At 49.5% G+C, this 27,658-nt stretch overlaps 1 protein-coding gene across 1 annotated transcript in view; it reads left to right on the top strand.

Annotated features, from left to right (window-relative positions):
- The window catches only part of GABBR2 (gamma-aminobutyric acid type B receptor subunit 2), a 367,936-nt gene that overhangs the window by 268,623 nt on the left and 71,655 nt on the right, over positions 1-27,658 (top strand). The window contains exons 9-11 of the mRNA XM_022600053.3: positions 10,645-10,725; positions 14,907-15,057; positions 17,949-18,081. Of these exons, the coding sequence (XP_022455761.1) occupies positions 10,645-10,725; positions 14,907-15,057; positions 17,949-18,081 (365 nt within the window). The remainder of the gene's footprint in view (positions 1-10,644; positions 10,726-14,906; positions 15,058-17,948; positions 18,082-27,658) is intronic.

The raw sequence follows: 27,658 nt of genomic DNA, 5'->3' as shown, positions 1-27,658 counted from the left end.
TTTGTCTGCCTACTCTTATAGCTGCTCCCAACACTTAATGACATGTAGGGTGTCACATGGGGCAGGGCCTTAGAGATGATCTCATCCCGCTGCTTCATGGTATAAGTGGAGAAACTGAGGCCCAGGGAAGAGAGGTGTTCCTCCCAGGGACACCCAGCTGGCTAGAGGCAGAGAAGTGACTAGACCTCGACTTTCCCCAAGTGCCAGCCTTTGCGTGTTCACATGTACACCTGTGCCTGAGTGTCCTCCCTTTGCCACTTCTGTGTCCAGCGTTTATTGACTGTCAGAGCCGGGCCTTGCAGATACTCCTGTTTACATGTTTTTAAAACAGACATTGATCCTGTTGGCAGAGGGATGCTGTGCTGAGGGCATATTCTTATCAGCACAACAGTTAGTTTTCCAAATTTAGAGGGTCTCAGAGGTACCTTGCTGCCAAGATGGAGGGGCATTGCTTTATTGAGTGGCTGTCCAGGCTGGAAGGGCTCCTGGTTGTCATCTCTTATTTCAGAGGGGAAACTGAGGCTCAGACACGGAAAGGTACTTGCTGTGGGACAGCAGGTTCATTCCTTTCCTTCTCTGGGCTCATGGTTCACCTCCAAGAGAGGCTGGTCTTCTGTCTCCTGGGACCTTCCCGGAATTTGCCCAGAGGATGGGCCTGCCCCCCGCCTTGGGGTTACTAGAGCCTAAATTGCCTCATGCCATTGACTTCGAAAAAGGCTTCTAAATGGGGTCACCATGCTGTTTTCTGCTGTGCCCTTCAAGCCCTCTCTCTCCCCCTCACCCTCTGCCCTCTTCTAAGAGGGGACGGTGGAAGAGCAGAGCTGACTCACAAACAGCCAGCCCTAGCAGTGGGGCTCCCTTTGCAGGGTCTCTCCTGGACTTACACCCAGGCTGTCTCAGCGCTCGCTGGCAGCATCTTGGAAGTTGGCCCATCCCACCATCCCTCTGGAGACCACGAAAGATGCTTTTTTGGCTTCTTGTTTGTAAAGGTCCTGGTGCCTTCTAAACCCTTTTATCTATAGTAGAGGAAGCATTTTGTAGGAGGCTCTGTTACCTTCTTTGTAAAACTAAAACACAAATTAGTTGGAAATGGGAGGCCGTTTGGCGAAGACTAAAAGGGGAGCCAGGAATCCATGGCCCTGTTCTACTTTTTTATTTTTTTGGCTGCTTTGGGTCTTCATTGCTGCGCAAGGGCTTTCTCTAGTTGCGGCGAGCGGGGGCTACTCTTCGTTGCGGTGCATGGGCTTCTCATTGTTGTGGCTTCTCTTGCTGCGGAGCACAGACTCTAGACATGTGGGCTCAGTAGTCGTGGCTCACGGGCTGTAGAGCGCAGGCTCAGTAGTTGTGGCGCGCGCGTTTAGTTGCTCCGCAGCATGTGGGATCTTCCCGGACCAGGGCTCAAACCCGTGTCCCCTGCATTGGCAGGCGAATTCTTAACCACTGCACCACCAGGGAAGCCCCTTGTTCTACTTTTTGATTCCAGAGTTGTAGGATTGGTATCACAAGAGCCTGGCACTCAGTAGACCCCTGGTACAAGTTTATTAAATTAATTTGGAGGCAAAAGACCTGGATTCAAGCCCTTGCTCTGAAGTTTACCAGCAGTGTGACCCTGGGCAAGTCACTTTATCTCCCTAAGCCTCAATTTCCTCCTCTGGAAAATGGGATGACACTAATGCCAACCCTGCCTGTCCCCTGGGGCTGGGCCAAATGACATTTTGCTCTATAAACTCTGGGTGCTAGGAAGCTAGTCACATTACTAGCATGCTACCTGGTTCCTGGCTGGCTCTTGGTAAATGTTTACTGAATTGGTGAGTGATCCGGCTTGTGGAAATTTGAGAGCATGCTCATTTACTCCTGGTTTCCAGTGGCTTGAGTCAAGGCAGAATGTCTGACAAACAGCAGTTAGTCTTGACAACAGAAATGTGAACTAAAGCTACTTCACAATGGTGGCCATTGTTGTTCCAGGCTGGAGAAATGACCTTTTTTGCAATCTTAGGAATGCTGGATAGACAGAACTACTCTAAAATAATGTGTCAGGGCTAGCCCCATGGTCCCTCTTGAGGCTGAGGCATTTTGTATCCAGAGAGAGTTTCAGAGCCCTAAACATGACCTTCCTCACTCCCAGCTTCCCTCCGTCTACTCTGTTTTCAAGGCTTCCCAGAGCCCCCAGTGCTAGGGGGTAGGTGTGGCAGATGCCATCAGCGTCCCACCTGTAGTCCCTGAGCATCCATGGTTCCAAACAAGCATCTTATTAAGAGCACCTACACCTCTCACCCTGTGCAAGGAACAGGACAGATATTCAGGGACTTAATGCTTCCAGGGCAGCCCTGAGCCAGGGATGAATGAGAAGTGGAGGATAAATCCCCCAGTGTCCTTCCCACTTGGGTGGAAACTCCCAAGAACTCCAAGGTATGTTCTGCTCTGTCTCCAGAGGTCCCCATGAGATTGAGCCTCACTTGGCCTCTCAGAAACCTGCTCATTAATGCACCTTGCCCTGGCTCCCTTGCCTTCGCTGTCTCACCTCCCCACACCCCTATCAATGTGTTCGAGGATCACCTCCCAAATAAATTACATGCATTCTTACTCTTGGCTCGGGCACCATTCTGAGGGACCCACCCGTGGCAGTAGGTAAGGTAGGTATTAGCATCCCCTCGGACACACACCTTGGGTGCAGTGGACCTAACCCCCTTCTAACTCCAAGTTCAGCACCCCTCCCCCATGCCATCACTGACTTGCATCAAACCACGTGTAGATGAGGATGAATACTAGGGAATTGGCTTTTTTTTTCCCCTTGAGAGAAAAAAGAATCCATGTTACTAACGAAGTCTAAACATGGCTCAGAATTTGCAGCAGGAAGGGAAGTTGAGTGAAGCCATGATTAGAGCCTTGTTTATGCTGTTCCTGGGGAAATCTCAGCATCTGCCGCTCTAACTCACCACCGCTGCCTTCATTAGGCCTGTTTGTAAGAATCGCGGTGAGATGATCTGCTTGAATCTGGACGGCTTCTGTGCAGCATAAAGGACTCAGACTTTGGAATTTTATACTTCGCCACCTGATTCGAAGGGATGGGGTCTTCCACCGCCCTAACAACGTAATTGTCATTCAGAAGGTACCTAGTGAAGTGTAGGTTTGTCCTCCCCATTTGCACACATTAATTACCGTTTGGTCTTCGGGGTAACAGATACGGTTCTATGCAGTGCACATTTCCTGAGCATCTGCCAGGCGCCTTACCAAGTCCTCTGGGGAAGCCAAGTTGAATAAGCCTCTGCCCCCGCCACTCCCTGTAGGGGCTTCATAATCTCTCTGGCCAAGTGCCAGTGCCTATAAAAGCAGGAAGATAATTTCCCAGAACCTACTAGAAAATTTTTGGAGCTAGTTTGACTCTAGTTTGAGACTCTTAAGGCTGATTTTTAATATCCTTTTCCTTCTGTTAAGGCATATATTACAGCTCTCTTCACTAAGCCATGGGCCTGGAAAGGCCAGTTTTTTGGACTGCCCCTCGACTTGATGTTAAGAGTGGAGACATAGTCCACTAAACTGCAAGTTACACCAGAAGTGTTGTGGGTCAGCAGGAATGGAAGGGCACACGTGAATATGGGCTCTTTCAGGCTGGAAGTCTGACCCTGACCTTGATACCTCCCGGCCCCCATGATCCAGGGCTTACCTTTCAGGGAGCTCAAGGAAGATGGCTTGGAAGACAGAATTATTTAGCAGACCTTGTCTTTCATTGAGCCACAGATTCTCCATGTTGAAGGCAACCCTGACTTTCCTTTACAGCATTGCCTCTACTTGAATGCCTCCAGTGATGGGAACTCACCTCCTCTCATGTGGAAAGTATTTGAGCTTCAAAGCAGCCATGCCTAATCATTGCTAGCCAGGCACTGTGGCTTAATCTCTCTGAGACATCATTTCAGCACTTTTTAATTTTATTTTTATTTTTTTGAAAGTAAGTTTAAAGACACTTTACATTAGCTTATTTTATTTATTTATTTATTTATTTTGGCCATGCCACGCAACATGTGGGATCTTAGTTCCCCAACCAGGGAGGGAACTCCTACCCCCTGCATTGGAAGTGCGGAGTCCTAACCACTGGACTGCCAGGGAAGTCCCTCAGCACTTATTTTAAAATAGTGAAATGGGACTTCCCTGGCGGTCCAGTGGTTAAGACTCTGCACTTCCAATGCAGGGGACGCGGGTTCGATCCCTGGTCGGGGTACTAAGATCCCACATGCCGCGCAGTGTGGCCAAAAAATTAAAAATAAAATAAATAGTGAAATAAAAGGTGATTGTTTTCCTTGCTTGAGAGTGATGGTGAGACTCCAGTGACCTGAGGCTATGAATGAGCCTAGCTCAGTGACTAGCACAGAGAAGAGCTGTGACAGCTGTTGGCTTCCTGCTCCTCTCCTGGGCACTCTTCACAATGATACCAGATTTACCCCCTCCAGAATTTCTTGAGCAAAGTGCTATCTTACTTCCTCAGGACACACTTCACACTCCTCATTTCATGGAACGTTGTTATCACTGGTCCATGAAAGCCCCTCTTGTTTGTTTGCACCTTTATTTCCCTCATATGCCACTCCTGCCTCTCCCCAAGAAAGGCAAACATTCTAAGTGTTTAATGCAGATATTCTGTTTGTATGTGTCCTTGCAAAATGTGTGTTGCTGTTTTGTGTGCATATTTTGAATTTGCATCGACATAACTGGATTACATACTTTTTCTGCTTTTTTTTCCAAGCAAAAGTTTGGGCTTTTGAAGTTTCACAACGGTCATTTCCTGGCTCCTGCATGCCAGCACTTTGTTTTTAAGATACCTCCATGTTGCTGTGTCTACATCTAGGCTGTGGCTCTCCCTGCTCATTCCAGGGGATGTATGCCTCCATTCTCCCAGTGACAGCCACTCAGGTCACCTTCAACTCCCTGTCTCCAAACATAATAAGTGTCCTTGTACATGTCCCCTTATGAACCCAGCTGGGTATTTCTTTAGGACAAATCCCCATGAGCTGAATTGTTGGGTCGGAAGGTGTGTCAACACCCAACATGCCTAAAATTTGCCAGATGGCTCTTGGGAATGGCCGTACCCATCTCCACTCCCACCAGCATGAGGAGTCCTGTGTCCCTACCTCTCACCCACAGTTGGTGTTTGCCAGCTCTCTCATTTTTTGCCAATCTAAAGATACAAATTAATATTATACTGTGGTTTTGAATGTCATTTCTCTGGTTACTGATGAGTTTGGACATTTCTTCCTGTGCTTGTCCGCCATTTGTTAATTGTCAGTTTTGATCCTTTGACCACTTTAATTTTGAGTGTATTGTCTTTTTCTTGGTGATTTGTAAGAGTTCCTTACGTAATCTAGGTTTCAGTCCCTTTTTGGCTTTAGGCTTTGCAAACATCTTCTCCCATTCGGTTACTTGTCTCTAAACTTAAAGTCCCTGGTGAACGGAAGTTCTTAATTTTGATGTGCTATTTTTTCTTTCTTTCTTTTTTTGATCCTATGGTTTGGGCTTTTGAAGTTTCACAACGGTCATTTCCTGGCACCTGCCCGCCAGGTCCTAGCTGGGCACAGGGGGTACTGAGATGGGTAAGACACAGCCCCTCCCGTCAGGGAACCCCCTAGTTCAGTGGGGAGCAGACGCAGGACCCCAACTGAGTGTGAAATGTCATTCAGAGGAGAGGTGCTCGGCTCCACCTGGCAGATTCTAGGAAGGCTACCTGGGAGAGGTGGCATCCAAGATGAATTCTAAAGAACCAATGAGAGTTACCCAAGAGGAAGAGAGAAAAGGTGTTCTAGGTGCAAATAGCCTATTGTATCTGTATGTGTTCTTTGTCCCCTTGGGTATTCAGCTTTTGCCCTGAACCAGTTTGCCTATAAGTCACTGGACAGATCCGCCCTTGGCAGGATTATTGTACTCCTGGGGCATTTGGCCAGTGTCCACCTAGTCTGTTAAAAATCTCAAAACAAAGGTCAGTGAAGTTAACTTACTGAAAATGCGACAGTGGTGTACTGTTTGTGGATAGAGACGAGTGTGAGGGAGAATCCAGGCCAAGGGAGCACAGTCGCTCTCTGCTTGGTGATGCTGAGAGGTGCTGCTCAGACCTGTTTCCACCCAGTGGGAGGAGAGTGACCATCTAGGGCCTGTCCACAGGGGCAGGGTGGGTGAGGGGAGTGAAAAATCACTTCCTGGGGAATGGCTGGCCAGCCTGGAGTAAAGCAGAATCAAGGCCCGAAATCAAAATCACAGTGTTGCCATCTCTGAAGCACGGCCAGGATCAGGAGTTGCTGTGATGTGTGGCCCCCAGGCAGAGCTAGGACTGTGAGGGCAAGTCTCGGAGAGCAGACTTTAGCTTGGAGTGAGGAAGACCCTTCAAAGCAGTTGCAGAATCATGGAACGAGAGCTGGAGGGCACAGAGATTTCCCCGTCTAGCCCACTTTTATCAAGACCCAGGCAGAGGATGGCACTTCCCTGGGGCTCCTTATTGAGGAGATGGCAAAACCAAGACCCGTTCCAGGGGCCCTGTCCTCCAGCCAGAGCTCTTTCCTTTCCCTGAGTCTGGGATTTTGTTAGGGAGTCCTAGAATGGAGTAATTTTATAGAATCTTTGATGTTCATCGAGCCAAGGTTGTCTTTTGTTTTACACCTCAGAGTTTTACATTTCTTTATGTTTGCAACAACATTAAACTGTAAAAGACACGCATACTTCCCTCAATGCAGACCTAGAGTCCGTTGAGGAAGAATGAGCATTTGGGGGTGAGGGGAGTAGAGCCCAGGAAGCAGGATGTGGGGACCAGCTGCAGCAGGAGGTTGGTGACCCTACACCCAGCTCTCCCACCCAGGGGTTGTGATACAGGAGGGAGGCAGGACCGCTCTGTGATTGAAGCAGTTCCCCAGCCCCGTCTCAAGGATGCTCTCAGGCCCACAGCCAGGGAGTATTTTCAGACTGGACTCTTTTGGCAGCCTAATTTTCACCAATAGGACTTATTTTCTTTATGTATCATCCAAATCCAAAGTTGGAAATAAAGAAAAAGAAAGAATGCACTTTTTTAAGAGAATCCTTTTTTTTTGCACCACAGCAAGGAACCAGTATTATTCTGCAGGAAAAGGGGCTCTTTGTTTTATAGTATTTTGAGCCTCTGAGAACAGAAAGTGTCAGCGTTGCAGGGTCCTTGGTCTAATCCAGTGGTTTTCAACTCTAGTTATGCGTTAGTCAACTTAGGGAACTTTTAAAAATATGGCCACCCAGGGTTCACTCCTCAACCCCCCAGAGGTTTTAATATAATGGATCCATGTTGGGACCCAGGCATCTGAATTTTCTAGAAATTCCCTAGGTGACTCTAGTGCCTGGCCAGGACTGAGAACTATTCGAACCCCTGCGGTGCACTTTGTAGATGGAGAAACTGAGGTCCAGAGAAAGGGGATCATCTGTCCAGGGTCACACGTTAAGTCAGTGGCAACCTACAGCAGGGCTAGCAGGGCAGGGAGGGTGGCCAGTGACAGACTCAACGCCACAGCCCCTCTCCCTCTGCTCTATTCTCTGCTGCCCCCATGAGTCCTCTTTCTAGTCTGTCCACAAATCCCCTGTTCCGCAGTCTTCACGTCTGTATCCAAATAAGTGGTCGATGTTCTTTGCACAACAGAGTTACCAAGGAACCCAAGAGTTAAAAGTTGGAAGTGCCCACCTATCATGGTCACCAGCTGGCTGGGCCGTGGGTGAAAGAAAGAACACAGGGGACACCATCCTTCCCCTGCAGAGCCAGGAAGGGCCCTGGGCAAAGTGCAGGGGATGCGACCCTATGCTGCCTGGGACCTCAGAAACGAGACTTCAGGTTCCACTCAAGAACTGACCGGCTGGCAGGAATCATAAGGCTTGGGCACACCTAGGGCATGGCTGCAACACAGCTTCTCACACATCACCCATGCCTTGAGCCCACAGCAACTGGGGAGGAACAGTACTCAGGGACACCTTCCTGGAAGAGGTGGATAGGGTTTGGACATGTTGGTTTGGTAGAGGAAGGGGAAAGCTACCTTCCAAGCAGAGGGACCATTGTGGGGAACAGTGGTAGTAAGAAAACACAGGGAGTGTTTGGGGACCTCACAAATATCTCACAGTTACTTTTGTCATGACTCAAATAACTACAATTTATTGAACACTTCCTGTGAGGCCCCAAGCCAGAAACTGCCTATAGTCTCCTCTTTAGTCCTCATAGGCACTCTGAAAGTTGAAATTTTACCGTTACAGCCATCCACTCACAGGTCACAGGCTAGAAGGGAAATATTACTGGCATATGGAAATAATTTTACCCACCCGGTAGGGCTGGGTGATGCTGCAGTCACTAAACTACAAGGTCAGAGATATGAATTATTTTTTAATCTTTGTAACTCCAGCCTTCAGCACAGAGCCTAGAACATAACAGGCACCCAGTGTTTATTGAATGAATGAATGAAGTGATTAAACTAAGGGATTTAGTATAAACATCCTTCATCGCCCAGATGTCCAAGGTCAGCTTGGTCAAGGATGAGGACATAAGCTAAGCTTCCTCCACCTACGCTGCTGCTTTTGAGGGATTCTTTATTATGAAATACCTGGGCCTGGCATGCAGTAGGCTCTCAGTAAGTATGGGCTGAATGACCAGCAGCCCTGTTCAGTATGGGTGGGGAAAATGCTCTGAATTTAGAACTAGGGGAGTCAAGTTCAGGCACCCGCTTGGTCGCTGCCCAGCACTTGGCTCTGAGCGTTCACTTAGCTGACATGAAGCTCCTCCCTCACCTGTAAACTGGGGTGAATTATGCCTGATTCAAGGTTTGCTATGGAACCCTGAATGCAGGAATGTGTGAAGCCCCCCACCCCACCCAGCCTCCAAGCACTGCCCCCCGGGGAGAGATTACGGCAGTTATGGTCATTGCAGGAGGCAGTGCCATGGGATGGATGGTACAGCAGGTGTATGAGTCAGAGGGTCAGGCTGCGCGGCTGGGGGCGTGGTGAGTTGCCAGCCGCACCACCGCCTGGCTCCTGATGATTTATTCCAGGCAGCCTGCATATTTCCTGTGCTGCCTCCCCACACCAAATAAATAAATCAGGGCCTCCTCCGCTGAGCAGTAGGAGCTGATTACGGCTGAGGCTTCAAAAGGCCAGAGCAGGGATGCTGGAGTCCCAGCAGAGTCTGCTGGTGTGACATTTAGGAGCTGGGTGACCCCTGCAAGTGACAGCCGCCTACACAGCATGAGGCCTCCCAAATGGCAGGGAGACCTTTGCAGGGAGAAGGAAGTGACTTTTACAGCCCTGTTTTCCACCCCACAGTTAAAGGAACGCAGGCAGAAGTGTGGCCTATAGGATTCCCTGTTCCGTTTCCTGAATCCTTATAAGGAACCAGCAGCGCACCTGCGTCTCTGCAGAGACATTCACTTAGAGCCAGAGGCCCAGCAGGCAGCTCCTCTGGCCACGTGCTTGGAATTCCTGCTGCTGTGTCGCTTTATAACCCCTGGGCATTTTGAGAACCAGGGTCTGCAGCTCTGGGTACCTGCCTGCCCCGCCGGTGGGCAGGTGGGCACTCCTCTCTGTAGTTATTACACTCAGGAGGCACAGGTGGCCTGTGGAACTCAGCCCAGAACTGTCACCTCTCAGGGATCCCATTAAGGCAGCCGCATGTCAGGGAAGAGCACGGCTGTGGGAACAGTCCTGGGTTTGAACCTGGACTCTGCTCTTAGTATCAGTGGGGCTTTGGGCAAAGCCACAACCTGCCTGAGACTTGGTTTCCTCATCTGTAAAGTGGGACTGAAACCACTTAACTGCACACAACTGTGAGAACTAAACAAGAAAAGACATCTGAAGGTGAATCCCCTTGGCCCCTCCCTGCCCAGTCGCCACCTTGTCCAAGACTGCGCTACCCTGGGAGCCCCACTCTCTACTCCTTGCCTTTGGCTCTTTGCCTCTAACCCCACCTTTCCCTGATTCAGCTTCATCTGTCATCAGTATTCCCTCACAAGCCTTGAATGGATCCTCTGTTCAAAGGGCTTCTTGTCCCTGTCTTGGTGGCATGTGGCATTGCTGGCCAGCTCCCTTGTGAAATTGTCCCTTTCCTTGGCTTCCAGGATGCCCACTCTGTCCTGGCGTCCTGGCCCATCTTTCCCAGTCTCTTGTAGCGTCTTTGCTCTGCCCACCCCCAGGGCCTGGATGGGGTGGGAAATAGAAATGATGTTCAGTAAGGGGGGGAGGCTTACTGCCAGAGGGATGATGTGTTTTTGTCTTCAAGGCTCTAGGGCTCTCCTGGGGCAGGGGGAGCAGAGTGGTCCATGCACTCCTAGAGGGCAGACCAGATGGCAGAGGAAAGTTACAGAGAGGCCATTCAGCTAATGACCCCGGAAAGACTTGGTAACAGGCAGAGAGTCCAGTTATGGGGGGGAGTAGGCTCCCCATCTATACATGTACAGCAAAGGATGGGTGACCAGTTGATGAGACGACATGAGAGGGTATTTGTTCCAGCCCAGATCAAGGTGGAGGTTTTGTGATTCTACCTGGAAAAGGCACTGGGGAAAGGAAAAGCCTGCAAGAATATAGCCAGAGCCTGTGGGGGAGCAAGAGCTGGGACAGGAGCACCCAGACAAACACAGGACTTGGATCTAACCCGCCACTGTCTCTTGCTCCCCGCAGACAGCAGGGAGGTGAAGGTGGGAGAATACAATGCTGTGGCTGACACACTGGAGATCATCAACGACACCATTAAGTTCCAAGGTAAGGCAGGTGGACTTCTCAGAGGAGGGGGCCTGCTCAGGTGCTCCCAGTCCTGCATATTGTTGAGGGTTGTGGATAAGCTCTGTGGGGAAGAGGGAACATCCTCTCCTCTCAATCCATGCACTCGCTCACTGAGGACAGGATACCATCACCACATGGGAGCTGGGTTCCAGCCCCTGGGATGGGGCACTGGAATTTGCATGGAGTGCTGGCTCTCACCAAAGCATCTGTGTTTAAACTGTTGAATGGCCAGAAGTAATTCTTTTTATGTGTGGCCCAACTAAATTTTGCTGTGTCACCTCCTCAGAAAAGACATGGATGGGCTGGTAATAAGGCCTCTCCACTTGCTGCTCTTCCTGGAAAACCATTCCCTCTCTTCTGCTGGAGAACTTCTCCTCAACATCGAGACCCAGATCAAATGACACCTGCTCTGTTCAGCCTTCCCTGATGCCCCCCAACTGAGTTAACGGCTCTCTTCTCTTTGCTTCCACAGTCTTTTGTCTCTGCTTTTCTTATGGCCTCTGTCACTTTGCATTGAAATTAGTAGGTTATTGGACCATGAGCTCCCTGACTGGATCCTATTTGAGTTTAAATTCCTGGCACCAGCCAGGGTCTGGCACATGTTGGGGGCTCAGTGATATGTGATGAAAAAATAATACATGATTGATCAAGTAAATGAATGAGTGGGTGGGTGAATAAATGAATGAAAGGGTGAGCATATGAGTCAGTGAGGAACTGGGTGGATGGATGGATGCATGTGTGGATGGGTGGGTGGGTGGATGGATGGATAGACGGACAGCCTCATCACGGGGTGGCTGTGGAGGAAGCTGCCATACCCATAGCATCCAGATGCTGTTACTTTGATTCCACTGGGAATGCAAAGAACAGACAGCTGGCTTTCTGCACCTGGAGTTCCTTCTTAAATCCAAGGCCACCAAAGAAGGCTCTCCCATGAACCATTTGGTTAGATTTTGGATCTGTGGGATTCCAGTAAGCTCCAGGTGGCCTCAAAGAGGAGGTGTGGTCTTCACAGTCCCACCTGAGGGAGCTGTCACCAAGCCCGTAGTCAATTATTACCTCATGGAGCCACAGAAAAATTCTGAAAGTGGGTGGATAAGTCCTGTCATCCCTGTTGTACAGATGAGAAAAGGGATCAGAAAACTCCAAATTCACACAGCCTGTGAGAGGCAAAGCCAATTCTAACCATGGGAGTCTGATCCCCAAGATAGGGCTATTTGCTCCTGGACGCAGGAGATCTGGGTTTGCTGAATAAGAATTCTGGGTTTACAAATTGAAAGAAAAATTCAAACAAAATAAATAAGAGACACAAAACAGAACTGAGAGGAAAAACATAAATAAAAAAAAAACGCAGCCAGGAAAATAGCTAGTTATAGTTAGGAAGCACGAGGCCAGGATAACACTGAGGCAGCAGCTGTTACAGGCTTGCCTCCTGCTTCTCAGAGCTTCCCTGCACCGCCCGGAGGGTGGATAACCAGTCTCTGAACCCAGAGCCGAGCCAGGACACCTGGGCAGAACCCAGCTCTCCTGTCCACACCCTGCCTGGGTTCAACTCTCACCCAGACCCCTGCACCAGCCCCCCATGGGTTTTACCCACCTATCACCAGTCTAACCCCCTCAAGTCCATTCTGCCCTCAGTTGTCATGTCACACTGAAGAGGCCCACACAGTCCCCATTGCTCACAGCGAGGGGCCTCTCCCTGGGGTGGTTCTAAGACCTCCAGGAGGGGACCCCGCCCCACTTCTCTGCCTGCTCTTTCAGGACTCCCCAGCCAAACTGCTGACATTTCTGCAAATGTGCCGAGACTTCACCATGCCTTCGCCTGTGCTGGGCCGTCCGCCCAGAATGCCCGTTCTTCCATGTCTTCCTAGTAAACAGCCAACTACTTATCTTCCTGTCAAGACTCAGCTCCCACATCATCTCCATTCTGTAGCCTTTCCTGACCCCATCTGGTGGAACTGCACTCGGCCGCCTGTTTCCTGCTCATGCCTCCCTGGGCCTGATGTTCGCACACCACCTGGACCCCATCGCTAGAGGCACTTTGCATAGTGATTAAGGCACAGGCTTCAGGGCTAGGCAGATCTAGGTTCAAATCTGTCCAGCTTTGCTACTTACTAGCTATAAAAGCCACTTAACACCTAAAAAAATGTTCCCTCACCCCGTAAAATGGGAGTAATCTTCTCTACCCATGAGACTCTTAGATCAAGTGAGAAAATCTCTATTAAAGTGCTCAGCTCATGGTAAGCATTCAATAAATGTGCTTGCTACTGCCTTTTTTTAAAAAAAAAAAAAAAAAAACATGGCTAGTGTGTAAGTTCCCTGAGGACAGGAACTGTGTCTTGCTTATCTTTGAATCACTGGTGCCCCACACCAGGCCTGACAGTTGGAAGGTGATTATCAATGATGATGCCCATCAGTAATGAGGACGAATGAAGGAAGGATGGTGATGAATGGATGAAGAATGAATGAATGGATTGGGTGGGGAGCAAGAAACAGGGCTGCTGCTGTTACTAACACTTCTGATAAGCTGTTACCATTTGGCTTCCATAATGACTTAGCTAAGATGCACGGTGAGAAGGTGCCATTTTGGGGGAAGACAAGGTGGAAAAAGAGATGTTGATTTTCTGAAGTTGTTTCTACACAAACTAGTGGTTATAGTAGTCACATAACCTTTGATCCAAATCTAGCCCCCTTGCTTAGTGCCCAAAGAGGAGCTTATTTCCACCAAGAACTCATGGGCACTCACAGCTCTTGTGTTGGGGATCCAGAAGGTGCCTAATGCAGCCCAGGCTATGTGGGGGGAGGGGGGAGGAGGACAGGGAGTGGGAGGAAAAATTTCCAGGTGTTGAGCTTTTATTTCTGGAAGCAAGAGATGGTGTTACCTGTATCACCTTGAGTCTGCTTTTGCCCTGACTTGCGGCCCTTGAGGCCACTCTTATAAGTGTTACTTTGCATGTAAGTGCTTAATGCTTTACATTAACCAAGCCAGCAGGTTTCTAGCTGTTTTTGAACCTGACAGTTCCCTCTACTGCTTAGATGATTCAGACTCTTTTTATCCACTGATTGTTTCCAAACACATTTGAACTTGCTAGCAGAGTTTTTTAAACAGATGTGCAGGGGAGTTCTCAATCCCTGCCACCACATCTGTCCATCCTCTGCCTGTCTCCTGGGAATGGAGGCATAACCTAGGTTGGCACCCGTGGCACAGCTGTGGTGGGGTCATTGTGACCCCTGGTGGGTCTCCCAGGTTTGGCCACTCTTGAACATCTGACCGATTCCACACTGGAGGGAAAAGCTTCCAAGTGTCACAGTTCCACAGCAGAAACCTGACCTGAAATAGCAGCTGAGAAAAAAGGGATCTGCAAGAAACAAGAGGTGGGCAGGTGAGGAAAAGGGTGTCCCTGCATCTTTCCTCCCAAACCAGCCTGTACCTGGTAAATCAGGACAATTTTGCCACCATCCATAAAGATGAGTTTGCTCTGAGGCCCTCAGGTCTCCCCCAGGTGCCCTTGAAGAATGAGCAGAGACATCTCTACAGTCACACAGCGGGATGGAATCCCACAGTTTCTGTCCAGCCCTGGCACAGCAGGGAGGGGAAGGCATGCCAGTAGCTTCTGCCTCCCACAGTAAGTCTTATGAATATGGAAAACCAGAAAGAGCTTTTATAGCATAATGACCTTGAGGCAGAAAATCCGCAGCCAGAGCACATATATGTCTCCACAGAATTGACAGGCAAGGTTTCCACCCTGTTGAGGGGTGGCCATTATCATGTGTTGGAGCAGAGTCCTTGAGAGCCCAAGCCAAGTTCCTCACCCCAAAGACAACCAATGGTACCTACTCACAGCACCCAGCCCTGCGCCTTCTAAGCCACTGGTACCTTTGGGGAATAAATGGCGATGGGTTTTCAACATGGTAATTAGACCAAATTCTAGTCTTCTAATGGTGATTAAATGCATCACAAATCCCTTATTGATTCTGTTTAGAGAAGGAAATAAGTCCTGGCTTAGGCTCCCTACTGGCCAACCGCTGGAGCCCGCTCACCCAGTGACGTGTCCTGCACAGTTTGTGCACAGGTGGCGGGTGTCAAGGGCATCCAGGCAAGGATGTTCTTGGGGACTGACTGTGCGCTGAGCTCAGCTGATGCCTTTTCCTTGATCTTCTAGGATCCGAACCACCAAAAGACAAGACCATCGTCCTGGAACAGCTTCGTAAGATCTCCCTACCTCTCTACAGCATCCTCTCCGCCCTTACCATCCTGGGAATGATCATGGCCAGTGCTTTTCTCTTCTTCAACATCAAGAATCGGAATCAGAAGTAAGTCACTCATGCCCTCCTTTTGGATAGTGCTTTCTGGGTAGACAAGCCTCATAGACAAAGTGTAGGAGCATCACATAACACGTTCTCCAGGGGCACAGAAGAAGTTACTAGGGCAGTTTTCCAAAGTGTGCCGCTTAGTCACTGGGATGTCATTAGATGTTTCATGTGAGTGTGTGTGTGCGCGAGCGCGCGCACACAGAGGCAGGAGCGCTGCTTGCACAGGAAGTCTGGCTTAAACAAAATTGAAGGGTCCAAGTCCACAGGTCTTCTTGGAATTTTGGCCATGCATGTGCACTGTGTGGTGGTCCAGGAGGAGAAATATAGAAGCAGAATTCCCCGAACGTCTTTGCCCCACCCACCAGCATCTTCAGGAAGCACTGCCAGAGGGAGATCACTGAGTTCAGTAAGGGCACTTCCCATCCATACAGCATATCACAGCCCAGGAAGTGCCTCCTTCATCATCTCGGTTGACCCTCGAATAACGACCACGATTGCACATGAGAGCGCTGGCTCGATGTCGGAGGGCTGGAGAGCCCCGTCCGAGGCCGCGCTGCTGCGTGTAGCAGAGCCTATCCCCTGGGTTTCTGGCCTTGATCCCTTTTCCCCCACGCGTGCCCTTCCCTCTCCGGAGGAGACCAACTCGCTTTCCGAGTTATTCTGGCCAGCCATGGGTAGTACGGGCCACCGCCCCAGGCGGTGGTGTTTGCTGAGTACAGCCAGCTTCTTTGGTTTCCGTAGAAATCCCTGACCCCTGCTCCCTGCTTTGTTGTGGGAGTGGCTGAGCAGGGCTCAGAGGGCGGGCCTTGGCGGGGGGGGGGGGGGGGGGGGGACAGCCTCGGTGCCCCCCAGAGGCGGCGCGGCTCTGCTGTCAGTGCCCAGAAGGCACACAGGGCGACCTCCTGGGCTGCAGGGACGAGCGCAATCCCAAGAGAAGAGGTTTTCCTTCTCTCCCTGCTTGCCAAGGAGGAACTTGGCGGCTCTAGAGCTTTTGTTGTCGTTGGGGGTTTGTTTTCTTTTTGGTTTTGGTAGCAGCTGCTTAGGTCAAACCTGTTTGCTGAAAAACCTGTTGTTTTATTTATCACCGATAGCACAAATATTGCCTCCAAAAAAAATTGAAGCAACTCTGATCTACTCCGTACAAGCCTTAAATGATGACCATGCATGTTAGAACTCGACACAAGGCTCTGGGCATGTGGTCACCTCTTAATGTTAGATTCCCTTCCTGCAAGCTGCAGTAGTTTTTGTCATAACAGCAAGTTGTCCCTGTCGTTAAGACTATACTCCTTTAATTCCTAACTACCCCCTCTTGGCCTCCTGGGGGGGAATTACCATTACTCTTTCCAATAGGCTGGCTTCTGTGTGAATTTTTTTTTCCAATAAATTTATTTATTTATGTATTTATTTATTTTTGTCTGTGTTGGGTCTTCGTTGCTGTGCACGGGCTTTCTCTAGTTGCAGTGAGCGGGGGCCGCTCCTTGCTGCAGTGCGTGGACTTCTCACTGCTGTGGCCTCCCTTTGTTGCGGAGCACAGGCTCCAAGCACGTGGGCCTCAGTAGCTGCAGACGCAGGCTCAGTAGTTGTGGCTCGCGGGCTTCAGAGCACAGGCTCAGCAGCTGTGGCGCACGGGCCTAGTTGCTCCAAGGCACATGGGATATCCCCGGACCAGGGCTCGAACACTTGTCCCCTGCATTGGCGGGTGGATTCTTAACCACTGTGCCACCAGGGAAGTCCCTGTGTGAATTTTTTGACTGGCTTTTCAGATTAAAAAATCTACAAAGAGATAGGAAATAAATGTCACTGTGGTTTCAAATCCCCCTCTCTTCTATCTTCCTTAATGCTACTCATCCTTTAAGGTCTACCACATCCAGGAAGCCTGCCTCACTTCTGGCCTCTCCCCTCCTTGCTTCCTATGGTAATAAGAATGAAGGGGCCTTAGCGGTTCATGGTTTACAAAAGGACCTTCAGGGACCCAGTCCCCTCTCAGCTTCACATGTGTCCTAGGCAGTGGTATATGTGCTTTTATAGGTGAGGAAACTCGGCTAATTGACTTGCCAAGGGTGCACCTCATGAGGTCACAGGGGTGCTTGCTGGACGCAGGGCTTTCAATTCAAAAGCCCATGAGGGGTCCACAATTTACAGCCGGCTTTTTATCACTCTACTACTTTGACACTGAATTTTTAAATGTGAAAGGATTAATAGAACTGCAGAATGCAAAAGAAAATGCTCAGGGAACAACTGACCATAATTACAATCTGCAAAAGAACACCTGGACCATGGGGGCACCTGAAAACCCAAGACATTCTGAACAGATTGTGCTGGGGGAGCCAGACACATCTGAGAGTAAATTCCAGCTGGCTGATGGTTTAACACAGCCTGGTGAAGACAGGGGGAGGATGGGGGTGGGGACTCCATTGTCCACCTCCATCACCTGGTACCGGGAGGTACCATGCGTGTGGCCCTCTTTGTGCTCAGGACAGTCCATCACTGTGGAAGGTTGCTGAACATAGATTAGAATTCTCTAGATTTGGCTGTCTTCCCAGGCCCAGCCAAAAAAAACCTGTTGACTTAACATCTTTGTGTAAACTAAAAATTAATGGTTGAAGAAGCCGGCAATACAGGCTGTCCCCAGAGAAGTGATAGGTGAACTTGACTGAGAAGACAGGAAAATCAACAACTAGAAATCGATAGCATCACGGTCCTATAGTGAGAGGGAAACAGCCCATCAGAGGAAGCACAGTCTTGGGGGAGGGGGCAGTGAAGGAAACCAGGGTTTCCATTCTTCTCTCCCTCTCTAGCCTTGGTGACAAGATACACATTCAGAAAATACTTGCTGCAGGAGTAGCTAAATTAACAGTTCTGCTAACTATAGTATCTCTTTCTTTTGTCAGGCTGATAAAGATGTCAAGTCCGTATATGAACAACCTTATCATCCTCGGAGGAATGCTTTCCTATGCATCCATCTTTCTCTTTGGCCTGGATGGGTCCTTTGTCTCTGAAAAGACCTTCGAAACCCTTTGCACCGTAAGTCATTCTGCACATTCCAGTGGTTTGTGATACAAGGTTTTCTTGGTGACCACAATCACCAAAAACACAGATACAAACCCAGAACTGCGTGAAAATACATGAACAGGCAGCAGACAACTTGTTCAGCCATTCAAGCAGTTCAACAGGGCAGCGTGGTATAGCTTTCAGACCAGAATGGACTTAAGTATTGCCTGTAAAATTAAGAGCCTGGATTTAACAGGCTGTTGCTAGAAGACAGGCCACTGAGAATGATTGAATAACCTAGAAAAGCAAGGGAGAAAAATGCCCACCCAGGCACTGTGCTTGGGGTCAGAGTCAGGGCTGTGTAAGAAGGAACAAGTCTGCCCACCAACCTTGACGGCCATCACAGAATATAAGGAGAGATGTTTGTATGGATGACTTTGAGTTGTACAGAAAAGATCGCTTTCCTTATTCTCTGTTTAACAGCAGTGTTTCTCAACCCTTTTTTTGCTAATTGCCCCCATAAGGAGCCTTTTTAGGCTTTTTTTTTCTAATTATCCCTTCTTGAAATTTCAATACCAAAGATATACTGTATTTCTGTTTATGTACTGTATATATACCTATAGTTTCTATATAAAAGAGTAATAATTTCTCACATTCAAGAACCAGTGTTGTCCCCCTTGGGAACTATATCACCCCCGTTGAGAATGCATATATTTAAGGAAGCCCAAAACAGTGTAATTTATTTACTATATTTTAGCAATGTTATTTTGAAAATTAATTAACATGTTTAAAAATGTTGTTGCCTAGTTATTGTTGTTATTAGTTGTTTTTCTTTTTAAGGAGTTTGTACGTTAGCAGTTAGCAATTGTGTAGAACTCAGTTGAAAGTATCATTGGCTTACTTTCTAGGATGGGGATGGCCAGTTGGGATTTATTTCTGGACTTTACTGTGATCTCTCAGAACTGGGTAGGACATGCAGTAATTCATCCAATCCCCCGCCTGGAGGACCAGAGCTAGAAGGGATGGTCAAAGGATCAGTGTTGACCAGATTAATCCAAAAGCAACTCTTTTGTTGTTGCTGTTTTCTATTAAGGTTAAGAGCAACGTAGGCCCTTTTTTGGAAAGCAGTCTCTTTTAGATTATATTTGCTGCTCTGTAGTCTCAGTGTCGCCCACTACTGGACTATCATAAAGTAAAGGTTGGCAGTGAGGATTAAACAAGCGGAGGACCCCTTAAATGTGCTGCAGGTCACCACCCACACCTTGGACTTTCAGGACTGCATTGGGTCTGTCAACTTAAAAAACGTGCGCAACGTGAGAATCGTGAGTTAAGTTTTATTTGGGACAAAATGAGGACTATAGCCCGGGAGACAGCATCTCAGATAGCTCTGAGAAACTGCTCCAAAGAGGCAGCGGGGAAGGTCAGTATATATGTGATTTCGGTGAAGGGGGGGAGTACATGCAATCAAGCACAGATTTTTTGCAGGAGGTTACTGCTAGTCATGAGGAGCAGACGTCACCATGAAGGATTTTAGTGCTTTTCTAGATATGAGGAGATATAAGAATTGGAATCATAAAATTGGCTCCTAAAAATATCTAACTATCAGAAGACCTGTTCTGCCAGGTTTTCCCAGAGCACAGAGCGCCTCCTTCCTGCTCTCCACCCTGAACTCCTTCCAGGGGGTGTTGAAGGTCAGCAGGTGCAGCAGCGCACGATCTAATCCTTGTAGAGGTGGATGGCAAGTGCCAATCTGTAGTTGACAGATCCCCAGACTCTGGGACAGCCCGTGGACTGGAGGGAAGTCCCTGGAGCACGTGATGACGCTCCCCTGATTCCTGCAGATGACATCGGACTGACTCTTGTTAATAGCCAGCTTCAGCATGAATTGTCAAGCAAATGAGATGTCCCCAGAACTTGTACTTTGTTTGAAAGGTTCCACTTGAGAAGTGCGTGGTCAAGTCCCCAATACCCCAGGGGGTCCCTGGGGTGCTCAGGCATCCTTCCCTCTCTGGGGTGGACCTGGAGGGCAGTCAGGCCCCACGTGCTCCAGAGCTCACCTGATTCAAGCTTCCTACTCAGAGTTTTTTATTCTGCCCCGTTTCACTCTGCCCTTCTGGGGGTTAAGGAGGTGAAGTCGAGTCACAAGTCCCCCACATGCCTGGCATCAGAGTGCTGGAGTCAGCTTCCGAAGAAGCTGACACTCAAAAGTCCCTGTGGGTGTGGGTTAGCAGTTTGCGCCCTCAGAAGTGTGACCCTCTGGCACAAGGATGGTGACCGCAGCTTGTGTCTCGCTCGCTAGAGACGGCATGAAGCGCTTCAGGCCCCCTTCAGCTCTGCATCAGCACGACTTCTGTGCCCTGTGGGGCCTTGTGGGCTCATGGGTGCCGTGCGTGTCTGTGGTCAGCTTTCCTGGGCAGTAGTGTGGCCCGAGGGAGGGGCTGCTCCCAAGGCACCCTGAAGAAGCTAAGCGAAAATGGTTCCAGGGGCCGGTTTGGTGACTTCTCATTTACACGGCGCTCTGATCTTTTGGTGGCTCCCCGAGAGCTGAGGGGCCCACCTTGATCTACTGGCCGAGAATCACGGGGGCAGAGCTCCACTTGGGTCCCTCCCAGCTCCTTGTCGCCAGCTCCTGCCACCTGGGAATGCATCCACTGGCCCGAGGTCCCATCTTGGGTGCAGAGGCATGAGGCCCAGCCCTTGGAGAGTCTCTCCCTCCCAGAAGGGAACTCCTGCCATCTCACCATGCTCACGAGCCAAAGGCCGTCAGAGCACAGGTGCTTCCTGGAGTTTGCCCCGAATCCTACAGACACTGGGTGACGCAGGCTAGGGAGCCCAAACGAGGACATCCCCACACCCGGGTGTTTTCTCTTAATGAAGCCTGACATTCTGTTCTGGGAGTCGTGCTCATTTGCGTGAGGGGAAGGCTGTCCTGGGAAGCCTGGCAAGGCGGTATGAATAAATCATAAAGCGCTTTACAAATCAGCATTAGCTGGAACATGAGGGCTCTGAAGCTGTTAGGGCCTGGTTCTCCCCACCCTGAGGATTCATTTATTTGCAGTCGGGGCTGTTTCAGAGGCTCTGCAAGGGGAAGCCCACATTCGTGACTGTGGAGAAAAGGCATAGATTAACTAGTGTGGATTGAATTGGGTCAGCACAAATGTGTGCGTGGCTAAGGCCGGGGTCACTTATTTAATCATCCCCAATATTGATTGCTCAGGAAGGGGAACCAAAAGCTCTTAAATTTAGAGCCTAAGTGCACCCCAGTGGGTGCAATGTGGGTTGTCCACCTGCTATTCCAGAGGGGTTGTGGCTCCTTTGTTTCACTTGGCGCCTTGGATTGTGTACTTTCTGGGCCTAGGAGGCCCCCAGTGCGGTGAGCACAGGTCTTCAACAGCCTGGGCTTGACTCTCGCCCCCTACACATACTACCTCCGGACTGTGGAAGTGACTTAGCCTCTCTGGGCCTCAGTTTTGTCGTCTGTGAAATGAGCACAACAAATCCCTATGCGGGACTGTGGTGTGGGCTAAATGAGACAATTCAGAGGAGCCACCTGGAGTGTAAGGCAAGTAACGGGGGAGTGGGCAACTTTCTCCCTGCCACGGTATAATCTCCTGGTGTCCCACACTGTTTCTGTAGGAAATCTCACAGGACAAGGGACAAGGTGGATCACGAAGCCAGCTTCAGATGTGGAGCAAGAGAAGGCACAGTTCAGTCTGTTCTGCTGCCATATGAATGCCACTTTTTTCCCTTTTAGTTTTCAATATAGAAACTAAACACAGTGATAAACAGTAAACACCACCTCAGGAGGAAACCTATGACGACCACGGGATTATGCCTCTCTAGGGGCTGTGCCTCTGCTCAGAAGGGCCGTTATAACTCGGACAGCGGGGTGGGTACATGTGTGAGCATGTGTACACACACTCACACACACACACAGAGCTAGGGAAGCAGTCACACTCAGTTCCCATCCCCCGCTCCCTCTGACCCTTTCTGGCATCTTCCCAGCCTAGTTGCAGCGAGTCTTGCAAACAGCTCGCAGCTACACCATGCTGTCTCCCTGGACACTGAGTGGGTAGTGTAATCACCATAGCAACATGGCCCCTGTGGGCACGAAGCTGCCTATGAGGACAGTGCTGGGCGTGGGCCAGAGCCCCCATGCCAGGGGGATGGGAGGGCCCTCACACTCGCTTATGCAGCTCAGGAATCCCAGCCCCTGGCAGCCCAGAGAGGGAGCGAGGTGGGTGGGGAAGAGAAAAGGTGCTCGCCTTCCTTGTGGAATCCTAGGCAGAAACCCCAGCAGGAGCGTGGAGGGGTAAGAAGGGACTCTGCAGTGAGGACGAGAAGACCCAGGTGGGCCTTTGATCCAGTGCAGGTCTCAACAGCTCCAGGGGCATTCAGGGCATTTCTGGGCGTGGAGGTGATCAGCAGTGCCATGTGAGCTCCCCAAGCCTGTGCGCTCATAAAATTCAGCATTCTCTGCTGTGATTTACCTTTTGGGCCAGCAGCCAGGTGAAGCCTTTCCTTCAAATCCCTATAACCACCTGACAAGGCAGGGTTCACTGTCCCCGCTTCACAGGAGAGAAAACCGAAACTCTGTCATACATGGCTAGGTGGCAGGACCAAAGTATGGAACTAGCTCTGTCGGACTACAAAGATGTCTGAGACATTTCATTCATTTTTTAAAGAAATATTTTGATTTTTTGTTAGCTGGTTTATACCAGGAAAAACAGGTCAACTAAATTCTTAGGAATGTGGGCAATATTTATCTCAACCAAAATTTTTGTCTGTTCAGATTTTTTTTAATTGGAATATAATTGGTATCCGCAGGGGATTGGTTCCAGGAAACCCCGCAGATACCAAAATCCGAGGATGTCCAAGTCCCTTATATAAAATGATGTAATATTTGCATAGGTTATAAGCAATCCTCCCATATACTTTAAATCATCTCTAGATTACTCATAATACCTAATACAATGCAAATGCTATGTAAATAGTTGTAAATCCAATGTAAATGCTATGTAAATAGTTGCTGGTGTGGCAAATTCAAGTTTTGGTTTTTGGAACTTTCTGGAATTTTTTTTTTTTTTTTTGCGTTACGCGGGCCTCTCACCGTTATGGCCTCTCCCACTGCGGAGCACAGGCTCTGGATGTGCAGGTTTAGCGGCCATGGCTCACGGGCCCAGCCGCTCCGCGGCATGTGGGATCTTCCCAGACTGGGGCATGAACCCGTGTCCCCTGTATCGGCAGGTGGACTCTCAACCACTGTGCCACCAGGGAAGCCCAGCCCTGGAATTTTTTAAAAAATATTTTCAATTTGCTCCCTGTTGGTTGAATCCGTAGATGTGGAACCCACAGAAACGGAGACCTACTGTAATTCACATACCATAAAATTCACCCTGTTAAGGTGTATAATTCAGTCATTTTAGTATATTTATTCATTCATTTTTGATACATCCCCAAAGCATAGCATAGTGCCTGGCATATAAGAGAATTTCAGCCAGAATGCTTGCATTCAAATCCTTAGCTACACTACTTCCTGCTGTGTGACTTGACGTTAGTTAACATCTCTGAGCTTTAGTTTACTCCTCTGTAAAATGGGCATACTCATAGGATTGTGAGGGTTAAATGAGATAGTGCATGTAAAGCACTTAGTGCCTGCCACATAACAAGATTCAGTAAATGCTAGCCATTATCATTATGAATGAATGAATGAATGAGTGAATGATGGGACTGTGTCTGAATAACTGTGTTCACCTCTGGACACAGCTAAGAGAGATACTAATAAAGCAGAGCAAACTTGGCATGAAGAAGAGGCTGGAAAACTGGGGTTGATGCTGGTTGATTGCGTGTAGGTATGTCCATGGCAGCTTCCAGCTTTACATGTCCTTGCTCTGCTAGATCTGGGTCGGGGACAGACTCAGGGCCTAAGTCAAAGCCAAGCTGCTGTACCTCAGCCACCTTGAGTGCTGAAAGGGGCCTCAGGGCAGGCTGCGAGGGAGGTAAGAATGACGCAGGTGGGATCTCTTGGACATGAGTCCCCAGTCACTGGAATCTGATGTGAGAACTAGGAGAAGCCAGGTCAGCCCAGGGCTGCTCTGATGGAAGCACCGAGGAGCGTGGCTCAGCTTTATCTCCCAGCTGCCTCTACTTGCTGAGATTCCTGACTCCTTTATTTTTTTACCTTTTATTAGAGTACATATACACATACACATTTCATAAGCGTATAGCTCAATGAATTTTCATAAACTGGATTCAGCTGTGAATCCAGATCAAGAAACAGGCCACTGCCAGCATCCCAGAAGCCCTTCCTACCCGCTTCCAGTTACTATCTGCACCCGCCTCCCAAGAGTAACCACCGCCCTAACTTCTGCCCACACAGACAGTGCTGCTCAAAGGGCATGTGAATCACCTGGAGACCTTGGTGAATGCAGATTTCGGCTCAGCAGGTCTGGGGTGGCCGGAGGTGCCGCAGCTCTAACAAGCTCCGAGGTGATGCTGATGCTGCATCCACAGACCACACTTAGAGTATGAGGTCAAGATTAGAACCCATGCTTATTTTTGAGTTTGTCTCCTGGAGACTGATGATATAAGGAAATGGAAGCACCAGAAACCCTGTCCCGTGAGAATCAGCAAGGCCTGTTTGGGCCAGTTAGGAAAGGCGATCCTAGCCCTCCACCCTGGAATCTCAGGAAGCAGGGCCATCCCATCACAGGATGGAGTGCTGGGTTCTGGATCCTGAAGCGTGCTCTCAGCCATCCACCCTGCTCACAAGAGGTGTATGAATGAGCTCCGGATAGGCAGCAGCTGGGAAGGGATGGAATAGTGGGGGTCCGGATACTGGATTTGGAAGCACGACGTCCTCTTCCAGCCCTCTTCCAGCCCTCCCAGAGATGCTAGGATCTTATAACTCTGACTCAAAAGGCAAAGCCTACCTGGGAACACCCAACTGGCCTCCCAGTAAGTTCAAGAGTGGTAGGAATTAGTGATGTTTTCAAGTAAAAGGCCATAAATGTCTGTGATATTTTTTTGCTTGGTGATTTTTTTTTTTTTTTTTTTGAGACAGTTGAGAGAGAATCTGATGTAAAACTGTGGTTTGGGGGCTATTTCAGCATGTGATCCCATGTTGTTGTGGCTGGCCATATGGTAAAGTGCTTTGTGATTTCAGAAGGTAGCAGGAAAGCTGGGCCAGGGGATGCCCACAGGGTTTGATGGTTACCTTTCCTGGCAGATTTAGATCAACTTAGGGATGTGGCTGAAGGAGCTGGTGTTGGCAAGGCCTGTTTGGGCCAATTAGGGTCCTGGACAGGCCACAGCCTCCCCACCCCCATCTCCTTTGTTCTTAGCCATCCAGGGTCTTCAGTTGTGAAGGGCTCCCTAGACCTCTGGCTTGCAGAGGAGGGGGCTGAGGAGGGTGCCAGGGGTGCCCCAGACCCTCCAGCAAATGTACAGATGATGTCCCCCCATCCCACACACCCTCATGTGGATTACTGCAAGCCCCAGCCCTTGTCTTATAATTCATTCATGTGGTAACATTTCCCAGGTACCTACTGTGTATGAGGGTCTGCAGGCACAGAGCTGGACACAGATCACTGCCCTCGGGGAGTTAGCGTAGATGGGAAGATGGGAAGATGTAGTTAAACAAATAACTCCCATTCGGTGTGTTCTATGCTCTGATGGAGACAGGCCTAGGGGCGGGGGTGGAGGGACCAATCAGGGAAGGCTTAGAATAGGCGACCCCTCAGAAGGAGCTGCAGTTATTAATGGAAGTCCTGAAAGATGCCTCCTATTTGCTCACAAAGTTCCTAGCAGCTGCAGTCTCAGTGGCACATCCATCTCTCCTTCTGATTCCAGTGCTGGAGTGGCTGGAAGAAGGACCTCAGTCCTTGTCTTCTTTGAAGAAAGAATTCAGCAAAGAGACCAAGATTGTGAAATAGAGACAGTGTTTATTAGAAGCAAAGTACATGTGGAAGAGCACACAGGCGAACTTGGAGTGTGTTGTACACAATAGGGGCAGCTTAGGTTGCTTATATGCGGGCAGTTTTCCAGTTGTCTCTGGCCAGTCATCTCGCTTGTGCCCATATTTGATCTGACACTGGGTCCTTCCTGGTGTGTCCACACATCTCTCAGCCAAGATGGATTCCAGCACAAAGGTTTCTCGGAGGTTGGCAGGACATATTACGGGGCGGCACTTCCTCCCTCCTTTCGTGCCTCCCCTACACTGAGGACCCCTTCTGTGCATGGGCCAGACTGGGAAATCCTATTGACCACAAGAATGAAGACGTTGTGGTCACTTTGCCTTTCACCTAATCCAGGCCCAATGCTCCAGCTGGTCTCTTATCTTGAAGTATCAGCAGGAGACCAGTTGCAGCTGCTCAGCCTGGGGCCTATACACCTCCTACCTCACTTCCTCTCCTGCCTCCACACCCACTCATCCACACCTTCAGTCCACGGAGCCGCATGGAGGTGCACGTCAGCCCCCTCCCCAGCACACACCCACACCCCCTGCTACCACTGCCCATCTTGAGAATGCTGTGCTTCCAGAAAGCTCCCTAACCTCCAGTCACTGAGGTACCTACGAGGGTTGTGTGGGGAAGGGGAAGAAGGGCCTCCTCCCTGTTTCGTTGCCTGAGCCAAGGCCACCAAGTACGGTTATGTATTTTGTGCACTGCACAAGGGTGTTGGCGTCAGGAGTGGGCGGGAACTGAATATAGCCTGCGATCTGCTCTGAGTCGAGTTCTTCAGCTGATAGGGTCTTAAGGAGGTGGGGGCCTTTCAGAAAGGGCCTTGAGGGGGGTGCCTGTTGGAAACTCCTTCTCCTACAGAGGGTGGCTTCCTCTGATTTGCCCCAGGTCTCCTAAGATGCCCCACTGGCCCTAACTTGGGTCCCAAAGTACCCTTGTTTGTGCCCAGAATCTCCTGTGGGCCCTTGAATTGTTCCCCCAGAAAGTTTTTGCTGTACTCTAAACTCTAGAAGGCATTTTCTATGCAGATCTTACTTAAAGGACCCTGGGTAAGACAGAGGCTTCTGGAGCTGTTTCTAGAGCATGCTCTTCAGAGGCATATTGCTTTGGGAAACACTCCGAATCTCTTCACCACCTCTCCCTCCAGAAAGACAGGCAGGCCCTGGAGATCCCAGGCTGAAGTCTCACCTTTCAGCTCCAGACGGTAACGCCTCAGGGTAACGGAGGTCTGGGGCTTGCTTTTAGATAGTCTGGGTCTCCCTTGCCTGCCTTCTCACTATTGATCATGTGGGGTGAACAGTCAGAATGAAACAAAAGGCCCTTTTTCGAACCTTTCTGGACAGCAGGAAAACGGCTCAGCCCCCAACATCCAGCCAGCCGACAAGGCCTCCTCCAACCCAGTCATCATCAGAACAGACCTGCAAGGGAGGCTGTGTGTTCCTCTTCCTGCTGGTCCCCAAAAGAGCCGTGAAAGCCCTTCACTCTGGCAAGCAGGCCTTCCCAAAATCAATTGAATGAGCAGCTAAGCAGAATTGCTCCGGGTGTAGATTTTTCTTCCATCTGGAGATGTGCTCTAATTGCTTTTTCCTTTTTCATAGTTGAGACTGAGATGGCCATTGCCTGCCTAAAATTCCTCTTCCCCATGGTTG

This window comes from Delphinapterus leucas, chromosome 6, assembly GCF_059928025.1.
Source record: "Delphinapterus leucas isolate spDelLeu-1000000601 "Yukka" chromosome 6, BTC_Dleu_Yukka2, whole genome shotgun sequence".
Classification (NCBI taxonomy): domain Eukaryota; kingdom Metazoa; phylum Chordata; class Mammalia; order Artiodactyla; family Monodontidae; genus Delphinapterus; species Delphinapterus leucas.
This window is presented reverse-complemented; position numbering and strand designations above follow the sequence as displayed.